Here is a 20,390-nt window from a genome sequence, read left to right as displayed (position 1 = left end):
CTCAGTGGAGGGTCCAAATGTAGAGACCAATTTCACACAAGAGGTGTCAAGTGCACCAGAATTTCCTGGTTTTGCGTCCGGATGCCTGGGAAGAGCCGCAGTCCACTTCTGCTCTGGTTTGAAGGCACCAAGTAGCTGAGTCAGCCAAGCATGCAGAGAGGGATTTCTGTATTCCTAATTTTCACCATGGGCCCCCCCATCAGCTGCGCACAGGTGCCTCCATTGTCGCCACTGCTGCAGCCCTACAGCTCCACAGCCCCTCAGCACAGTGGATCTGTAGGGGCAACCATCATAGACTTCATGGCAGCACCAACCTCAGCTCGCTGACACCAGAAGCGACCTCAAATCAAGCTGCCGGCCTTTTTCTTTGCCTCTTTTGCTGCTTTTCGCAGCTAGCCAGCACAAGTACGAGGCCCAGTGAAGTGAGTGGTGCATGGGCTGGGGCTCTGGGGGAAGAGCAACAGCTACAGAGCTCTCCAGGCAGTGAAGGAGGGCCCATGGGGCCGATCCCAGTGCTTGGTAGTGGGGGCAATTAGGGGTCATGATACAGTGTGGCCCCCTAGGTTATTAGACATGGTCCAGCATTACAGGGTGCAGTGGATGGTTGAGCTGGGATTAGGCTCAGAAGTGCCACATGGGTCCCCAATGGTAACAAGTCTGGATAGCAGGTCAACCAATGAGGAAGCACTTAAGAGAAACCTCAATCTCCCTCCAACACTATCACAACCAAAGGACCCACAATTCAATTAATCTAAAATGCCACACATCGTGAGAGAGAGACTCCTCTCAGACATGGCAAATTCCCCCTTACTTATGACCAATCGATCCACTTTGCTTAACACCATGGAGGGGATATCATTGGCACTAACTTTTCATGCAGACATACTGTAAATATAAGTGGACCACCTAAAGGCCCTTGCAGTCCTTGTTCAGGGTATTGACCGACAGTTGCAGGTTTTGAACGACATGATCAAGAGAGTTCAACAAGACTCAGCCACAACCTACCATTCTTACCAATGTGCAGTGGCGCTGTACCTACTCTCCCCATATTTTATCAGAAGTAACGGATGATGTTAAGGTAAAAAAAGGCCACCCTCTTGCACATAACCCCCAGGTATGAGTCATGGCCTTAGGGGGAATGAGCACTCAATCACAGGCTGGCCGATCCCCCCCCTCCCAAAGAACACGAGCCAGAGGAACGGAACAAGCCAGACCCAGAAAACCATCTACTCAAACACTCATTGACCTTCCTTCTTAAAGTACACAAGCTAAAGACATGTGTTGCCCAAGATCAAGATCCAGAGCATGAGCAAAAACCGTCAAAGGGGGCACCACGCAATTAGTGTACCGGCACCTACGCTGACAAGCAGTCATCCTCCTAAAAGGCGCTTGATCCAGCCCTTTCCCAAACTGCCCCATGAAGATCCCTCTCAAACAGGGTGAGAAAGCATCTCAGACAAGCAAGAGAAAACAGAGGCCACAAAGTGCAATAACTACTCGCAGTATCGCATTAAACACCTTAAAGAGAAGAAGAGTACTCAGCGAGAGCTTAACTCAAACTTAAGTCCTCTATTATACCCAATATTTCAGCATTTGGCAGGCAACATCAAGTCGACTGGGCAGTGCAGTCTGAGGCTCTACTTGGCAATCAAATGTTCACTTGACAATATCTAGATATCTTCAAACGTCACGAGCTCCACCACAGGTGATATTAGTATCACGGGGGATAGAAGATGCAGTTGCATTACAACTGTTAGAAATGGGGTTTCTAGTTGGCTAAGGTATACACACAAGCCAGGCAGAACCCACCACTCTACTCACGGTTACCTAGATAAACTACAACGATAACCTGTGCTAACCCTTTGGTAGCTTGACATGGAACAGGCAGAGTTATCTAAAAAGGCAATGTGTAAAGTATTTGTGCAAAACACACACACACAATAACACATTGATAACACAAAAAGACTCCACACTGGTTTAGAAATATAGCTTATTATATTCTGAACAAAACAAGATTAAAACTATAAAATACAATATGTTTCTCAAGATATAAGCGTTTAAAAACAATACTCTTCGTGCTGAAGCAAACTAGATTAGAACAATAAAGATCGGATTGTACAGTTCTGAAGTTATAAGCATGTTTCAAATATGCTCATAAAGACAGTGCTTTATGGTTCAAGTTAGATCCCCACTAAGGAATGTGAAACGTCAAATATAAGTGAATAAATTACTACGGTTTCAGGTGGGCCCAGATCATGTGCACGGGAGATCTGGAATGAGTCCCACGAGGCCAACACATGGAATGCGAAGCAGCGAGCTGCATGGAGCACTAACTTTGTCCACTCGGTTCCTTTTGTAAGACAGTACCTTCAAAATGCGGCCACTCGGTTGCGACAGCCTTCGGAACCGCAGACCTCTATGACGGAACTTCCGAAGTGGCAAAGTCCTCACTCAGACCATGGCGGTGCACGCTGGTCAGGTTGAAAGTGGTTGGAGTGGAGATGACTGAGGAGTTCACTTCACTCAGCTCGCAACCCCAAGGCAGTTGCTTCTCCCTATGTTGTGTGGGTCCTCACAGCATAGGCTACTCGTATCCTGCACCAGGAGTGCCTGGTGCAAGTTAATCAAAGTACTCAACCTTTCGACAAGGGAAGCACTGATTCCGGTCAATCTTCAACTGCCTGACTCGGAGTCCCATGGCAGCACTGGTATAGCAAAAGTATTTGATGTCCCTGAAACCTTTACGAACAGGGGCAAGCCAACAAGCCCTTGGACAACACTTTAGGCCAGTCAAAGCACATAGGTAACAGGCAGCAGGCCAGCACAGCAAAGCAGGTAGTAACGTGGCAGTCCCTCATGCAGCTTAACAAGCAGCAGGCCAATACAGCTGACCCATTAGCAGAGTTGCAGTCCCTGCTGGCAGCAGAGCAGTCCTTCTGGCATTGTGTAGATGTAGAGCCAGCGATGTCTGATTACAGGTCAAAAAGAATCTGATTAGAAGGGGTCACAGACCTGGTACTTGTACCCTAAAGTGCCTTTGAAGTGGAGGTGATTTAAAACCAAAGTATTTAAGGTGCACTGGTCCCCTTTCAGCCCAGTCCTGCCTGCCAGGCTAACCCTGGGGGGTTGATCAGTGCTTTGTGTGAGGTCAGGACAATACCTATTGAAGTGCACAGGTCAGTCCCTCCCCTTCCCTTTGCCCAAGAAGACCCATCAGTATGCAGATGAACGGAGATGCAGCTGAATGCACAAAGTTTAGCTGTCACCCAAAGTCAGACATGTATTGGCGACAGGCTGGAAGGCACACAAAGAGCTAAGAGCAGAGAAATGCCCACTTTCTAAACGTAAAATACACACAATTAATGGACTGCAGAACAAATCAAAATATCCACCCCCAGTCAAGAGATCTGGGTTAAATCGATCATTCTTTTGCTCACCATGCCACCCCAATTTAGACCGGGCCATATGCAAATCAGTCTTAACCCTGTGACTCATGGGAACAGTGCAGCCCGAACTGCCAAGCCAAGTCCTCCCTGGACCAGAAACAAGCATCCTAGGACCGGTTTCGGGGATTCACTCCATATCAGCCAGGATAGCTTGAATCCAGTGGCACTCTTAAACTAGTAATGCCGAATTAAATTTTGCCAGTAAAGATAATTTATCATTACCAATCCAAAGATATGAAACATGAAGCAGCTACTCCTCTGCAATCACGAATTACAGCTTAAAAGTGTTTTAAGGATTTCCCAGTGTTAACCTATGAGGGGAGCATGCATCACAGTAGTAAAAAAACTAATTTGGGTGTTTGTCACTACCAGGACGTGTAAAGCACATAGGTACACGTCCTACCTTTTACTGGTGTAGCACCCTGCCCTTAGGGGCCTACATTAGGGGTGTCATATATGTAATAAAAGGGGAGTTTAAGGTTTGGCAAGTAGTTTTCAATGTCAAGTCGAAGTGGCAGTAAACAGACACACACACAGGCACACACAGGCACTACAGTGGCAGGCCTGAGACAGGTTTGAAAGTCTACTTATGTGGTTGACACCATCAGTTCTGCAGGCCCACTAGTAGCATTTAAAATACAGACCCAGGGTATATGGGATACTGCACAGTGGGTTACTTGATTGGCATTAGCACTTTACTTTCTGGCCCAAAAAAACACAGATGGTATCTGCTGGTCATCCCCATAGAGCTATCATGGCCATTTATAGCTTGTTTTAATCATGTTTGCACTAAATACCGAATTAGTTCAACCCGAAGTATTTCAGCTTGTGTATAATGAGGGAAGAGCATGATTTCAGATCCTGTTTACATTTTATCTATTAGCACTCCCCGCTTTAGACTCGATTGCTATTTTCTCCATCTTACTGTTACGGTATTTTAGTCGAAATTATCACTATCAGCGGCAGATTTTTTTGTGTGGTCTACAATTCTTGGTAATTATTTATATTGTAATGATTTGAATTAATAAAGCAATAAAGAATAATTGCCTCTCACTAGCATTTAGAGGTCAAAATACATCATCAATACTATAGAGAAGAACAACAAATTGCCCCCCTCCTCAACATCCCCGTCATGTGGAACATTCTGCAAGATCTGTATGGCAACAGAGTCTGAGCCGAATAAAGCCTCAAGCAGTTGGATATATTGGTGCAGAGGCATTGGCAGAGAGTCCTCTAATATCACTGCTTGTGCCTTAGTAATCGCATAAGAAGACCTTTGCCGAGATCAAGCTTAATTGAGCCCAAGATCCAATATCATGGTCCATTCTGAACTGGAGCTTGCTGGAAACCATGTGGGCCTTCAGTGTAGAGGAGGCATGGCCTGGTACCAGTGAGAGGCCAGGTGAAATGAAATTAAATGAAATACCGGGATTTGTAAAGTGCAAACAATTACCCATAAGGGTGTCAAGGCTATGGGGGCCCTCAGGAAGATTAAGTGCGCTATTGCCCAGAGTCACATGGTGCTGGGCTAACCTGCTGCTGGGGATCGAACCGTGAGCCCCAAGCTCTGGAGTTAGCTGACCTGGCCGCTGCGCGACACCTCTTCCACTGGTGAAGGTGAAGGCGTAATGGGGTCAGTCTGCACCAGGAAAGATCATATCTGCAGAAGACGAGTGGCACTGGTAGGTTGATGGAGCCCTGTGGAAAAGCTTCATTATTGCCTCCTAGAAGGTCTCGACCTGATTAATAGAGTCCGAGTTGGTTGACTGGTGTAGAGTCAGACCTCTGAGTGCCAACTGCACAATACGTTTCTGAAGCGAGAAGAACTGGGAGAGGATGAATCCCATCTGGACTTCTTGTGTTTGTGCCAAGATTGGTCCTTAGACTTCATCTTACGCTTACCTGAGGACAGGGACTGAGACTTGGAGCAGCAAAATGCCAGTGACTTGGAGCTATACTGGCCTTGTTTCTTTTGCTCCATGACATGCAACTTCGTCTCCTGCTCCTTGATTGCACTTGAGCACATAAGGGAACATTTTGAGCATGAATGGTGCTTCGATCCACGACACCAAAGGCGGATATTAAGTGGATTCATAATAGACATGTGCTACCTGTAGGTGGTGTTTGACACATGTAGTGTTTGTGGGAGACATCAATAGCACACTGTGATCAAAAAAGGCAATTGGGAAATCGGTGAAGATTAAACAAAATCCGTAGTAGAGTTCTGGATACGCATCAAAGAGTGCCAGAAAAAAAGGAATTGAAATCAGAATACAGAGGGGGTGCCGCTCTTCTGGGATCACACTACTGTGGAGTTGGACGGTGCTACCTTCAGGCACGCAGGAGCAATTGCTGGAAGACTTTATCCAATACATCGCGCACTCCTGAGGCGGAAGCCGGGAGGTTTTAAAAATTGCTTTTTGTGTCACTGAATAATCTGTATTTTAACTCACCACGCGCTAACAAGCGCCAGGGCACTCACCTGCACTGGGAATTTCAGCGAGCAGCGGACCTAGCGCTCACTCGCTGTTTAACTTTCCCCTGCCTCAAACGCCAAGCCGGCGAGAACTTAGGCCACGCCCCCTGAAGGCCACGCCCCCCTGACGCTGTGTTTAAGGCGCTGCTTACAAGCGACCTTCAATCTCACGATCGCGCACTCCTGAGGCGGAAGCCGGGAGGTTTTAAAAATTGCTTTTTGTGTCACTGAATAATCTGTATTTTAACTCACCACGCGCTAACAAGCGCCAGGGCACTCACCTGCACTGGGAATTTCAGCGAGCAGCGGACCTAGCGCTCACTCGCTGTTTAACTTTCCCCTGCCTCAAACGCCAAGCCGGCGAGAACTTAGGCCACGCCCCCTGAAGGCCACGCCCCCCTGACGCTGTATTTAAGGCGCTGCTTACAAGCGACCTTCAATCTCACGATCGCGCACTCCTGAGGCGGAAGCCGGGAGGTTTTAAAAATTGCTTTTTGTGTCACTGAATAATCTGTATTTTAACTCACCACGCGCTAACAAGCGCCAGGGCACTCACCTGCACTGGGAATTTCAGCGAGCAGCGGACCTAGCGCTCACTCGCTGTTTAACTTTCCCCTGCCTCAAACGCCAAGCCGGCGAGAACTTAGGCCACGCCCCCTGAAGGCCACGCCCCCCTGACGCTGTATTTAAGGCGCTGCTTACAAGCGACCTTCAATCTCACGATCGCGCACTCCTGAGGCGGAAGCCGGGAGGTTTTAAAAATTGCTTTTTGTGTCACTGAATAATCTGTATTTTAACTCACCACGCGCTAACAAGCGCCAGGGCACTCACCTGCACTGGGAATTTCAGCGAGCAGCGGACCTAGCGCTCACTCGCTGTTTAACTTTCCCCTGCCTCAAACGCCAAGCCGGCGAGAACTTAGGCCACGCCCCCTGAAGGCCACGCCCCCCTGACGCTGTATTTAAGGCGCTGCTTACAAGCGACCTTCAATCTCACGATCGCGCACTCCTGAGGCGGAAGCCGGGAGGTTTTAAAAATTGCTTTTTGTGTCACTGAATAATCTGTATTTTAACTCACCACGCGCTAACAAGCGCCAGGGCACTCACCTGCACTGGGAATTTCAGCGAGCAGCGGACCTAGCGCTCACTCGCTGTTTAACTTTCCCCTGCCTCAAACGCCAAGCCGGCGAGAACTTAGGCCACGCCCCCTGAAGGCCACGCCCCCCTGACGCTGTATTTAAGGCGCTGCTTACAAGCGACCTTCAATCTCACGATCGCGCACTCCTGAGGCGGAAGCCGGGAGGTTTTAAAAATTGCTTTTTGTGTCACTGAATAATCTGTATTTTAACTCACCACGCGCTAACAAGCGCCAGGGCACTCACCTGCACTGGGAATTTCAGCGAGCAGCGGACCTAGCGCTCACTCGCTGTTTAACTTTCCCCTGCCTCAAACGCCAAGCCGGCGAGAACTTAGGCCACGCCCCCTGAAGGCCACGCCCCCCTGACCCCTACATCATGTGCTGCCACCGGAAGCGCAGCGGACGAGCGCAGCGGGAGCGCCGTTTGCGCGCCGAAGGCGCACCTAAGGCAAGCCCGTCTGCGCCCGTCCGCGCCCAGCCGGGCCTAGGGCCAGAACCCCTGCCGGACCAGACAGCCCTTGGGGTAAGCTATTCACGCCGTGACCTCCTTAGTCTTAGACCCCCTATTGATATTACATGTAACTATATCTATGATCCGGAAGGCCCATACAATACATGTACTCGCTGCCGCCCTGTCCAGCTCAAGCTCCCCTGCCGACATACTTTGCCCACAGCTCTCAAACTAGCCACCCTGAACTGCCGCTCTCTCCCCAGACATGCGTTGCTAATCAACCATCTTATTGAGGATCATGAGCTCGATATCCTGTTCCTCTCAGAAACATGGATTACAAACCACTCGGACTCAGACGTCATCCTGGCTACCCCCCCAGGTTTTCTGGTTCAATCCCAGCCCCGCCCTTTGGGTAGAGGAGGAGGCCTGGCGATCATCTACCGGGACCACCTTACCTGCAGAATCCACGACGCCCAGATCACGGACTCTGAAAGCCTCCAATTTTCCATCCACGTAGGTCCAACCCACACGCTTGTGGGACTCCTAATCTACCGCCCCCCCGGCAATATGAGCTCTTTCACTAGAGCGCTCCTTGAGACTATCGCATCGCAAGCCCACTCCACCCCCAACTTCTCCATAATAGGGGATCTTAACATCCATTTCGATGACCCCACAGATACAGGAGCGGCTGAATTGATTGGAGAACTGGCAACATTTGGCCTCTATCTAGCTAATTCTGGTGCCACGCACACTAAAGGCCATCTGCTTGATCCAGTATTTACGAATGACACCACTCTTCAAGTCACTAAGTCCCTTCCCCTACCATGGACGGACCATTTCATGGTCCCTTTCCGCATTCTAGGAGTAGCCAAGAAACTCCACAAACCCACCACCTACATTAAAGATAGAGCATGGGCCAGACTATCCCCTGAGGACTGGACCAAAACACTGAATTTATCGATCCCGACTCCCTCGGAAGACCCGACCACCGCGGACAGTAAATTCAGAACCTGGATTACCACCTCCCTTGACTCCATTCTCCCAATAAAAACTCGGGAAAATAAGAACTATAAACTAGGATCCGCTCCATGGTATACTCCGGAACTCCGGGTCCTTCGCAAACAATGTAAAAAAGCTGAACGGACATGGAGAAAAGACTGGCAGCACGCAAGTAAAGTGGAGTATCAACAAACGGTGAGACTATACAAAGGTTCCCTAAAAATCGCCAAAGCCTCTCATTATGATACTAGGATTAAAAACGCTACTAATTCGGCAAGGGAATCATATCTCATCGTTAAAGAGCTACTGAAAAAATCTGTCCCACTCTCATCTAACACTACGCCTGTGGACAGAAGTAATGAGCTGGCCAACTACTTCAACGCCAAAATCGACCGCATCTTAACATCTCTGCCCCCTCCCAGCCTACCCAACAACTCGAATGACGAGGGTTTCGCTAACTACGCAGTAAATAGCACGCTTCCTCAGCTCACCTCCTTCAAAGCAGTAACTAGAGACGAGGTAGAATCCACCTTAACCAAAATGAAAAGTGGATCCCCGTTAGACCCCGTCCCGATCAGATTCCTCAAAACTATTGCCCCAGTCGTAGTACCCACAATTACGGAGCTCATAAATACATCACTCTCCCAAGGCTCGGTCCCCCCCAGCTGGAAATGTGCAATTGTTAAGGCACTCCTTAAAAAACCCCAGCTTGACCCAGCCGACATGGCGAACTACAGACCTATTTCTCTCCTCCCTGGTACCAGTAAGATGGCTGAGAAACTGGTCAATGGCCAATTGTCATGTTACCTGGAAGCCAATAACATCTTACGGCAGTCCCAGACGGGTTTCCGTCCAGGTCATGGCACGGACTCCGCCCTCCTCGCTGTCATCGAGGAGGCGAGATGCATCCTGGATTCAGGAGGATCAGTGGCAGTGATCCTCCTGGACCTAAGCGCAGCCTTCGACACAGTCAACCATCGTGTCCTTCTCCATCGGCTAGCTGCTGCAGGGATTGCAAACTCAGCGCTCAAGTGGATAGAGTCCTTCCTCTCAGGGCGATCGTACCAGGTGTGGGATGGCGAATTCCACTCTGCCACCCTCCCCCTCACGAGCGGAGTCCCCCAGGGGTCCTCATTAAGTCCAACCTTATTTAATGTCTACATGGCCCCCCTTGAAGACGTTGTCACCCCCTTTGGGATTAGAATAGTAAGCTACGCCGACGACACCCAACTAGTCGTCTCACTTTCCCAATTGGACAAACACCCGGACAATCTCCAAAACTGCCTTAAAAACATACACACCTGGATGTGCGAGTCAGCACTCAAATTAAATGGGTCCAAGACTGAGGTCATGCTTCTGGGCAAGCAGTGGTCCACCATCCCTCCCTCGGTCTGGCCAGACGTTTTCGGAGAAATCCCCACCCCGAAACAGGAAATCAAAACCCTAGGAGTCTGGCTAGAGCCCGAGCTGTCACTGAAGACTCAAGCCACCAAGACAGCAGGGACCTGCTTTGGCCTAATGCGCTCCATCAGGAAGATCCTTCCACTTCTCCCGCCACTATCCAGGAAACTCCTAGTACAGGGCCTGGTACTCGCAAGGCTGGACTACTGTAACATGATATACCTCGGAGCACCAGAATCTACCCTCACCAAACTCCAGCGAACGCAGAACGCAGCCGCCCGGCTACTCTGGAATCTCCCCTCCAGAGCATCAGCCAGGCATGCAATCCAGGACCTCCACTGGCTTCCTATCCGCCAAAGGGTCGATTTCAAGACCCTCTGCACTGCACATAAGCTGCTTAACGGTTCCGGCCCAAACATCTTAAGAAACCTGGTTACCCCTTACAAAGTCTCCAGGTCCCTCCGCTCGGAAAATGAGAATCTGGCCAACGTCCCCAGGCATAGGAAGACACGCTCAGGTGGCCGCCGCTTCTCGATCAATGCCTCCACGAGATGGAACGCCCTCCCCCGTACCCTCCGACTGGAATCCAATCACCTGCGGTTCAGGAAGAAATTGAAAACGATACTGTTCCCTAAATAAAAATTTCCCCCCTGTCTGCCCTCAGGTTCGCCTTCAAGATTTTAGCGCGGGGATGCCCTCGGGTCACCATGCGCTGTACAAATCGCTAAAATAAATAAAAAATAAACAGTCTGGAATTGCAGAGGAATTCAAAAGGCTAGTAATCAGTCAAGAGCATTCATCCGAAACCAACAACCGCTGGTGGACACCACCACACCAAGCGCAAGATCACCACACTGGAGAACAAAAGTGGTACGAGGAAAAAAAAAACAGAAGACCAACATTCTCCATTTACACACCCAGGACCTTTAATAGCATCCACATTAATTGGACAGATGTTCTAATACTCCAGTAATTCAAGAAAACACTAAGACCATCACTTCAAGGAGATTTACCCTCTTACATATTTGAACTTACCCAATACATGCCTTTCATAAATGGCTGCATCCTTATCTGAGCTCCCAAAGCGTTCATTGCTATTGCTTGTCATGTGTACAATTACCTGTTAAACAGTCCTAGCACTGCAAGAATAGAACTACAACTGCAAGCTCTTACTCAAAGAAAAGTCAGTTTTTACGCTGGGAAAATGAGTTTGGCTACTGAAAGAAAGAAGCAAGTTCCAGTTTTTAGCTCCTAATAAGGAAAATGGGAAGAGGATTTGGCCTAACGGCTAGAGCGGTCATCCTCGGACCTGGGGACTCAGGTTCGAGTCTTGGCAGGGATGCTCAACATCCTGTGATTCTGGGCAAATCACTTAATCTCCTCATGCCTAAAAAAATGAATGTGTCAGTCTAACGCAACTGGTACTCATGTAAAGTGCTCTGATACTTTCGGGTCTAGTTCATGCTACATAAAACTTCCCCCTCAAAAAAAGCACTGAGCAGGCACAGTGAGAAGTGTGGCTGAAGAAGAGCATATAGTTCTCAGTGAAAGTTAGGAAACAAACGTCTTCTGTAGATAGAGGGTCACAGTTTTTAATAGTTCTGAAACCTGGCAGAGGATCCTACAACTGTTTTGGTGATAACAGGAAGCCAGTGAAGCCTAGTAAGATGATGAGAAATTGGTGATCCACTTTGAGAACCACAAAGGAGTCTTGCTGGAGCTTTCTGTGCAAACTGAAAGTGATTCACCTTCAAAGGTTGCTAGTCCGAAGGACAATGCACCGAATTAGTCCAACAGTCCACTCCACCACAAATAACTCCTCTTTAGGAAACCTATATTTTCTCAGGGATGCAGTGATCATTTATGTTACAATGGAAAACTATGCCTTTCAACAGCTCTCTTTTTGAACTTCACCCATCATCTGCATTTCACCTTCCCTGTGGGTGGCAGAAAATGTGAGTGTTTTAAAGCATTTGAATGTGACGAAACATGTTAGTTAGTGATGTTTTGACATTTGCAGATAGTGATGAGGTCAACCAATTACACCTCCCTGGATTCCCCTGGGATTCTAGGTTTCAAATGTGTAAAATGCCTATAACCTGCCCACATGTCAACCTAATCTGAAAATGGTCCATGTAAAAAATGTGCATGCCACGGTTGCCGTTTCACCCCGTAGTGGAGTACCATGTTTTTCACAAGAAGTGTGGGAATGCAGGATGCTAGATCATTTGCCACTGGCAGGAAAAGTAATTTATTTTATGGAATGTAAATATGATGAAGTAAGAGTAGGAAAATGTAGTGTGATTCATACAAGTTAACTGCCGTAGACATTCCTGGGTCTCAGACTTTTTGGACAAACTACGAAAGTTGTATATCTGGGATACAGGAAGCAGGTGGAATGCAGGGAGCAGCATGTAACTATTTTCGATCAACCTTCGACAACAAAAGATCAGAAAATATAAATGTTGTAGTCAATTTATCAGTTTCACAACTTATCACAAAGCTGTGTAGAAGAATTCTAAAATTAGAAAATTTAGACAAGTTACACAAATAGGATATTGTTGAATTCGCTCACTAATTACAAGAAATAGTAAACTTAATTAGGTAGCAGACAGGATGAGAGATGTCAAGAATCTGGAAGGGTTCAAAGGATGGGGCCTGATAGGGTTACCTAGGACTCTTGATTTACGGAGGTATGACAAAATTAACACATTCCAGCAATTATTTGATGAATTGCTAACACTAAAATTAGAATTTTCTACAGTTCTTTCATTGTAGAGGAAATGATGTGAAAATCGATGAGGTGTTATCATCCTATTTGATATTAGAGGATTTACTTCCATCCGAAGAGATCACAGTGAAGCCTTGCTCACTAACATACATAACGCTACTAAACAAGGCACCTGACTCACTAAACCAAGGGCTAACGCGATAGAGATTCTGGGGACCTGGACCACGTTGAATGGACAGAAACATTTATGCACCAGAAAAAAGTGTCCAGAAGAGCCCCATTTAGATTCATGCACTTAAAATATGTACTTTGGAAGTACTGCATCAGAATACTGCATTTTGGAAATGTACTCAGCCTTTCAGATGAGGGGACTTAAGGGTACATTTCGTAATTAATTGTCACAGGATTAGAAGATACAGCCGTTCTGGGTGAATGAGATACATCTACTAAACAACCTGCTTGGTTAACTACATAGCCCCCAGAGTTGCCAATTAAAACTATTACCCGAGTGATACGGCCAGACTAAAAAGCTTCAACAAATTGCATTATTTTCTAATGTGTCCCTGGCAGTGATGCGAAGGGATATTGTGTAGAAATTGGGTGTTCCCTTACTACATATGATAAAGTCATGGTGCTCCAACATGAACTTGTGTGGCTTCAGGAAGGGTGACACACCAGCAGAGGAAGCCCTGAAGAAATTGAAGAGATATGGGGCACAGGGCACAACGAATTTGGAGATGAATTGCCGCTATCTATGTACTTGCTGAAAGCCCCAAATATATGTACTGACACAATATACCTTTGATGGGTGTGACTGTAAGATGTCTTGAATGCTCAGTGGTACATGGTGGGTCATGGTTAACTATGGTGATGGTGAAACTATAGGTGGAGGGAAATGACAGAATTATTATTGCCCCTTTTTATTGGAATTCAGGCCCATTGGCCAACCCCCATAGTGCAAGGCCTTCGTCAGTGCGCAGCTGCGTTTGGCTGGCTACGGGGAGGTGGGGGGGGGGATGGTGGAGGGGGCACAGGCCCTACGAACAACTTAGACAGAATGGGGTTGGACACAGGCCAGGCTCTGTGGCAAACCCCATGCCACGCATGGCGGAAGGTCATGCGCAGAGGGTGGGGGGCAGCTTTAAGAATGGTAATAGAATATTACTTTATGATTAAAAGAACTGGAAATTCCCTGAAAAAACAAAGGCTAACGTAACGTTATAGTAAGGTGAAATGTTCAATAACGTTTTACACTATAAAAACCATAAAAACCAAACCAATTTCCTTCACTAAGAAAATGTTTTTTGCTAAAAAGAGAACACAAATTACACAATGGATAACATGGCAATAATAGAAAGCTTCAAAGTGACAAATATTCATAAAAAACTCAGCAAATAAAAGTGATAACTCGCTACACACAGTTACTTAATAGAAGGAATAATGTGTTTAGTCCAATAAAATACCTATAGCAGCAAGGCCACAGGTGATTCAATACTAGTTTGACAGGATTTCCCTCCTGAGTAGTTCTGTGCTGCATTTTTATAATTAGCCCATTCCCTAACCTGACACACACTGTAGTGTCCCGGAGGTAAATGTGGATGTTAAGCAATTAAATTCACCTTTCCATTAGCCCGGTTAATTTTTGAGATGTTGTCAGCAATAATGTTCTTTTCTTCCAGTGCATCTGTGAGTTTCTTGTACTTTGGGTTCTTGCTGATTTCTAAGTAATCTCCTTGGAAAGGCTGTCCAACGCTGCAGAAGAAAGAAAAGGCAAGCTTTATGAAAACCAGGACAAAAGGCAATGTACAGAAAATTATGTCATTTACAAAATATATTTATTTTGAATAACTGATCCAAGTTAATTGTATTGAACTTAGATTCCATTAGAAAGTGTATGACATTTTGGATTAAACTCATAAAATCGTCAATTGATACCAATAAAACACTATCAGCAAATCAAGCTATAAGTGGTTGGGTTATCAAAAAGACTTTGACAAACTAAGGCGCTTGCAATGCATTAACCTCTGGTTTGTCATGTTTGTCATTCAGAATTGGTACATGCACCAAAACAATGCACATATCACTGAGCTGCGATTGACGAATGGTCTTCACAGGCAACAAAACAACCTTGACAGCCTCTTAAAACCAATTATTATGCACCTGATGCACTAATCTACTACATTTTTTAGGTTTTAAATCTTTAAGTTTTAAAAGAGTCTTTCATACAAATGGTCCACTTCTTCTCTTGGAACAGAAAGCACTAACATTCAAAACTTAATAATATCCCCCTCCCCAAGTCCCACTCGGTGTCCTAAGTCTTCTTCTTCTTTCTTATTGTTCGAGTTTACTTGTGACCTGTTGGGTTGTTTTAGTCTTAGTACTTTCAAATAGCTGCATTAGTTTCCTATATCCTGTTAATAAGAAATTTAAGAAAGGCGGTCAATGCATGTCCAAGTTGTCTCACAGACCCATCAAGGTGGCTATTCTTTTTTTCCATTCGCAACAAGACCCACAATCATATATTCCAATCTTCCACTTTTGGAGCCTTTAAGTTTCGCCCCATTAGGCTAGAAATCATTTGCTTTGCTGTAATCCTTTCACCCCTATGGAAGTGTATAGGGGATGTAAGCTTGTTTGGCAGGCCTAATAGTGTTTATACCGGGAATCTGGGTATCAGTTTTGAATCTCTTCAATTGTATTTTGTACTATTCCCCAATATTCTTGCAGTTTTGGATATTGACACGAAACTTATCAGTGTTCCTGTGCTCTGAAACCCTCAGAGCCTTGCCAGCATTTATCCGACCGGTTTGTGTTTCATCTGCATAGCTTTGTCGGTGTGACGTTAGATTCGATTAAATTTATAAAGCACAACATATGCGTCAATGCAATACCTCGAGTGAAAGTGAGGTAACGGATGGCCTGGACCAATCACAATCTGGGTTCAGGCCAAACCACAGCACCGAATCAGCCCTCCTAGCAGTGACCAACAACATCAGGATGACACTGGATGATGGGGGGTCTATGATTCTGGTGCTGTTGGACTTATCCGCTGCCTTTGATACGGTGTCTCACGAAGTGCTTCTCGGTCGTCTGAGGGAAGTGGGATTGGGGGGTGCGGCTCTGTCCTGGATGGAGAGTTTTCTCTCTGGCCGCTCTCAAGAAGTCAGGTTGGGCTCCCACAAATCCATCTCTAGGGAGCTCACCAGGGGAGTGCCACAGGGCTCATGCCTAAGCCCCACATTATTTAATGTGTATGTGGCCCCCCTGGCCGACTTAGTGAGGTCCTTTGGGTTCACCCCGGTGTCATACGCCGACGACACCCAACTTCTGTTCCCTTTCAAAACCTTTACACCTGCCTTAAAACAATCCTTTGCAGATGGAATGAGGGCAGTATCAGAGTGGATGGCCAAGAACTGCCTTCAATGTAATGTTGGCAAAACAGAAGTATTACTGTTTGGTGATGCGGGGAAACTATGGTCAGATGAGTGGTGGCCTCTAGAACTAGGACCTGTCCCCATTCCGAAACAGACCGTGAAAAACTTGGGGGTGCTATTCGACCAAGCCCTTACATTTAAAGATCATGTTAACCAAGTCGCCGGTACATGTTTCCGGGCCATTGGTCTTCTGAGAAGAGTGTTCCCATACCTCCCAGACACACACAGAAAGACCTTAGTTCAGGCTTTAGTTATAAGCAGATTGGACTACTGCAATGGCCTCCTTTTATCAACTAACGAAGGCCAATTTAACAAACTGCAGGTAGTCCAAAATACGGCGGCAAGGCTAGTTCTTAATGTTCCACCTAGAACTCCCTCCCGCCCTCTGCTTACTGAACTACACTGGCTTCCTGTGCGGCAACGCGCTAAATTTAAAATTCTATGCTCCATCCATAAATGTCTGATAGGCACAGGGCCTAAATACCTGACTAATACCTTTCAACCCTATGTCCCTGGGCGATCACTACGCTCAAGCAACCTTCAGCTGTTGCAGGTACCAAGAATAAAAAAATCCAGACAGGGGGGTCGTGCCCTGGCACACACAGGTCCCGTTCTCTGGAACTCTCTCCCCCAGACACTAAAACAAATCACCAACCACCTGTCCTTCCGAAAAACCCTCAAAACACATCTTTTCACTAATAGTTAAAACACACCTCCCCCACTCAGTCACCTCTGAGCACGAATCTGTATATCCTATGTTCCTTCACCAGGCAAAAGCTCGGAGATACCCCTTCGGGGGGCAATTCAGGCGCGATACAAGAACATAAAATAAAATAAATAAATAAAATAAGGACTGAAACTAATGATAGGAAGATTAAAAGGCAGAGGTAAACAGCCCGGATGTCAGTGACTTTCTAATAGCCAGATGGTTAGGGTTTTACATTTTTATTTTTTTAGAGTTTTATATAGGACCACAAGATATCGGGTATCAGAGCGCTTTACCTAGCACCAGTTTCGTTACACAAGGACACATTCATTTTTGTTAGGCACGGGAAGATTACGTGATTTGCCCAGAATCACAGGATTTTGAGCATCATTGTCGAGACTCGAACCCACTTTCCCAGCTTCCACGTCGACCACTCTAGCCCTGAGGCTACATCCTCTCCCCAATTCCTTAAATTAACTGGCATATGGTTCCAAAGGCGGTAGTTGCATAGGAAAAGCTTCCATCTCCCCAGGAAGATTTGGAGATGGTTGGAACCAACATTTTGTTAGCTGAAGCCGAACACAAAGATCTATTTGGGATGTACCAACTGAGTTTGTCTCAAAGCAGAGTGGGGCCTGTATGGTAGAGTGATTTGTGCACTGCACTGAGCGCTTTGAAGGCGATTCACTTTGTGATGGGTAGACAGTGTAAATCATGCCCAGCTTCAGAAAGGGGTTCAACATCTTTGGTGCACCAGAATTACTGCTTTTTGCAGCATCTGGTGTCTATTTAAAACATCCTGTTGTGCTTCAATGAACATACCCTTACAATAACCTAACTTTGAATGCACCAGGGAGGTGACGGCTACATTCTTCAAGCCTGAAGGCAGTAAAGGAAGTATTTTTATCAACACTTTTAAGGAATGGAAGCATGAAGAGGCCAAAGAACTGGTCTGATCCTTAAAACAAAACTTGGAATCGAAAATAATTCCAAGATTCCTTGCTTTGACCACTGCAGTAGGAATAGGGCCAAGAGCTGGTGGCCACCAGAAGCTACTCCTAAATGAGGTTTCGAACACCAGGAAGACATCCAGTTGAAGATTGCGGTCATGCAGTTGCTGAAACGTGTGGCCCCCTCATTAATGCTGTTGTTTATAGGGACATTAATTTCAGAGTCATCGGCGCAGGACACAGTGACAAACCCGAATGACCCTATAAGGCTCATGAGAAGGGGCACATATATTTTAAACAGGGTAGGGCTCAAAGTTGAGCCCTTCGGAACACTGCATGGCAGCGAGAAAGGCTTTGGTCTAAAGTTTCCTACGTTCACTGCTTGCTCCCTGTCATCTAGGAAGGAGCAGAGGAGTTGAACACCTATTTCACTCAGTTGCTGGTTCAAGATAATATGCCTAACCATGTCAAAGGCTGTGGATAGGTCCAGAAGGACCACCGCAGCCTTGTCATCTCGATCTAGAATAGCCCTGGCCTCTTCAGTTACTGAGATCAATGCAGTTTCAGTACTATGTGCTTTCGGAGATGTCTAAAATGCTGTTTTCCTCCAAAGAGATGGTAAGAGTGGTGTTAAGGTGTTTCTCTAACACCTAAGCAAGAAAAGGGAGTCTTGCTATCAGGCGGTAGTTCACTACTGACACCATATCTAGGAGGTATTTTTCTATTCTGTGGGATAGCAGCCATGTTTTAACATGTTAAGCAACATGGTCGTGGAAGAAACCACACAGTCTGCTATATCATGCAGTACTTTAGTAGGACAGGTGTCCCAGGGAGCTCTGAACTTGTTGCTTTAATGAGCTCAATCAACAATTATGGGGCAATGGTAGGGAATTCCTGAAGGGGTTATGATTAAAACAGAAAGGTTGCGGGGTTCTGGTCAGACGTGATGCTATGAGGAAGATTTTCGAAAACGGTTTCAACTTTGCTTTGAAAAAAAGATTGCAAAATTGTTGCGAGTGAGGAGATGAAGAGGAGTCAGGATGAGAGACAAGCCTATTTACTGTTTGGAAGAGTTCAATGGTTAGAGGCAGACCTGATTTTCTCAGAGAAGTATATAGTTTTCTCTGAGATTATCAGGTTGTTGTATTTCTGAATCAACGATATGTACTTCTGTTTTTCCTCTGAGGCATAGCGAGTTTCCCAAGTCCTCTCTTGCCGTTGGCAATTTTTCTTTAGTTCTCTCAATTTGGGAGAATACCAGTGGGGCCGAAGGTCTAGTTCTATGATTAGCGACTTTCTCAGGTGGGGTTTGCAGCTTTCTGTAGCCATATGCAATAGAGGGAGGCATCCTTGTTGGGAGAGTACGAAAGAGATGTTTGAGAGGTCTCAAGGTATTTAATGAGATCAGTGCTCTTGACTTCATCCCAAGACCTGACCAATTTGGTCTGGGGAGAGGAGTTGGATGGCTCTTTCAGGAGATTAATATTAAAACTAGACTGAACTGTCTTATGATCGGACCATGAAAGTGGGAGGATATTGCTAATTTGACACTCTCAAAGATTTGTAAAGATCCCATTCAGAGTATGCCCAGCCCAGAAAGTAGGGACGAGGACCATTTGTTTTAGCTCAAAAGACATGAGATTGTCTAGCAGATGTTTGTATCAGTGTTGTCAGGAACATCCAAATGGAAGTTAAAGTCTGCTAAGACTGAATAATTACTGAAATGAACGCTTCCTTCTAAGAACTCACTGAGAGCTTCCAAAAAGCAGGTTTTAGGACCTGGAGGTCTATAAACCAATAACCCATGAAACCTACCGTGGATATTTATTTTACTACTAAAGAGAGCTTCACAATCGGAAATTAGTTTCTGGGTGATAAGGCAGATCTAAAGAGCTTTTAAACATAAGAGCTAATTCTCCACCCCATTTGCCTACTCTATCCAGGTGCATGATATTGTAGTTAGCAGGTAGTGCACTGTTTATATCAGGGCCAGCTGCTGAATCTGCCCTGGTCTCAGTAAGAAAGGTAATATCAGGGCTGTAAGACTCTATATATTCATAAAGCTCATATTTATGCTTTAAAATCGAATGGGATTTTAGTAGAGTACAATTCACTACTTGCTGGTGATCAGGAGAGGTGGTCTCCCGTTTGGTGATATTGCATGTGAAATGGCACTTATCGCAAATATATGATTTTTGTGTTAGATCAAGGCTATGGCTGAAAGCTTTTTTAAAATGATTATTGTGTATTTACTGAATTGGCCAGGGTTTCTAGAACATGACACAGTCCAGGCACAAACGGGCTTGCTTTTGGCGTGCCTTCAGCGCACCAGCGGCGTGCCCGCTGCACGGTCGCACTGCCATGGTGAAATTATAGCCCGCCTGTCGCAGGTCGTGTCAAAGAGGAATTGCCCTGTAAGAGTCCATGGACAGGAAACAGGTGGGAGAAATTATAAACAAGCCGGGTTCCAGCAACCCCACCTGTCACCGCCGGATCCCCAGCAAGTGAACAGGATAATGGTAAAATAAAGACTGGCTAAAATAACAGTGCGAAAAGTAGACTAATAAATTTAATAAAACGGGTATTATCCCTCTAAAAGCTAGTGCATGTATCTATAGGCACCAGGCAACTCCAGGAATGGCACAAGCTTGTGCTTACA

The 20,390-nt window shown here is 46.1% G+C and overlaps 1 protein-coding gene across 5 annotated transcripts in view; it reads right to left on the bottom strand.

Moving 5' to 3' along the window:
- The window catches only part of MYO1B (myosin IB), a 911,317-nt gene that overhangs the window by 54,420 nt on the left and 836,507 nt on the right, over positions 1-20,390 (bottom strand). For all 5 annotated transcript variants that reach the window (XM_078680402.1, XM_078680405.1, XM_078680404.1 and 2 more), the window contains one exon: positions 14,261-14,393. In XM_078680402.1, coding sequence (XP_078536528.1) covers positions 14,261-14,393 — 133 coding nt within the window. The remainder of the gene's footprint in view (positions 1-14,260; positions 14,394-20,390) is intronic.

The sequence above is a fragment of the Lissotriton helveticus genome, chromosome 3_1 (assembly GCF_964261635.1).
Source record: "Lissotriton helveticus chromosome 3_1, aLisHel1.1, whole genome shotgun sequence".
Lineage (NCBI taxonomy): Eukaryota > Metazoa > Chordata > Amphibia > Caudata > Salamandridae > Lissotriton > Lissotriton helveticus.
Note: the sequence above shows the minus strand (reverse complement) of the source record. Positions and strands in the feature narration are given on the sequence as shown.